General features: G+C 44.0%; 1 protein-coding gene across 1 annotated transcript in view; it reads left to right on the forward strand.

Annotated features, from left to right (window-relative positions):
• The window catches only part of LOC104158830 (DNA-binding protein RFX7-like), a gene marked incomplete at its 3' end in the record, with an annotated part of 23691 nt that overhangs the window by 9120 nt on the left and 13339 nt on the right, over nt 1-1232 (forward strand). The window contains exon 4 of the mRNA XM_009696583.1: nt 3-118. Coding sequence (XP_009694885.1) covers nt 9-118 — 110 coding nt within the window. The remainder of the gene's footprint in view (nt 1-2; nt 119-1232) is intronic.

Raw genomic sequence — 1232 nt, forward strand, 5'->3', positions numbered from 1 at the left:
AGATCTCCATGTCATCCAGCCGTGCCCAACAGATGCACGCCTTCTCATGGATACGGAACACCTTGGAAGAGCACCCTGAAACATCCCTTCCCAAGCAGGAGGTTTATGATGAATACAAGTGAGTGCTCCCAAACTGGATCCACACATATGGCTTTAGAGAGCGTAGGTAGTTCTGTGACACCAGCTCTACAGGTACTCCACTGACGTACACGTACAAGTGCGTGTGACAGAACGAGACCTTATATACCAATGTACCTGAGAAAGTACTAGTTACAGCGAGGCAAACTCTATTCATTATTTCTGCCACTGAAGATAAGACTTTGACATTTAAATTGTGCATTGCATTACATAAGCTGAAGGAAAGGTGCAAGTGTTTCGTAACAAGTAAATATCTGTATGAATTATTGTTCTTGTTTTGTGGACAGAGCAGCACAGGTAAAAAGCATCAGTTGCTATCTTATAGTACATTTTGGTCTGCTTGTACATATGTGTATGACTGTCTTAACAAGGATGAGGGGTTGAATTGTTGCTCCTGGAAATGCAGCTGGTTTGCACATAAGATCTAGCCCATCACACCTTTCTTTCCAGAATAATGCATAAATATTGGACCTTCTTGCAGCAAACCTGATTTCTGTTTCTATTCACAATATATCTGAATATGTATGAAAGCAGTAACCAAGGCCACTGTGAGTCTGTGTTGTCAAGTCTCAAAGCTACCATGTAACGAGAAAGCGATTAGAAGCAAGGGAGAGGGAGCTGTCTGACGGAAGTTGGATTTGAATTCATTTACAGAATATTCCTTGCAGCAGGGGGGGAATAATCATCCTCAGCCCAGTTGCCTGAAGATGAATAACAGATTTATGATCTAGTATGAATATTTCCTTAATCTGAATGATTACAGTAATTTGCAGTGAGCTGAATCCCTTGACCTCCCAAGTGCCTACAGGATTCAGCCCTTAGTAATTGTTATTGCAGGGTTGCCTTCTGCGAATACCTCTTTTTAATTAACTCTCTCTGGTCAAGTTTTTTACTCTGACTGAGCTGAAACATGATGGCATTCGCTTGCCTGGGGTTGATAAACATGCACACACCTATTTCTGAAATCTCACTGTTGACTGGAGCGGTGACGCAGCCTGGAAATAGAGCCAATGGCACAGACGTGCTGGGGTGGCCAATCCCCGAGCAGCAGCCACTCGCACAGACACAGCAACAGCGGCAGGGGGCGTGGGGGG

The sequence above is a fragment of the Cariama cristata genome, unplaced genomic scaffold, assembly GCF_000690535.1.
Source record: "Cariama cristata isolate BGI_N322 unplaced genomic scaffold, ASM69053v1 scaffold24263, whole genome shotgun sequence".
Taxonomy (NCBI): domain Eukaryota; kingdom Metazoa; phylum Chordata; class Aves; order Cariamiformes; family Cariamidae; genus Cariama; species Cariama cristata.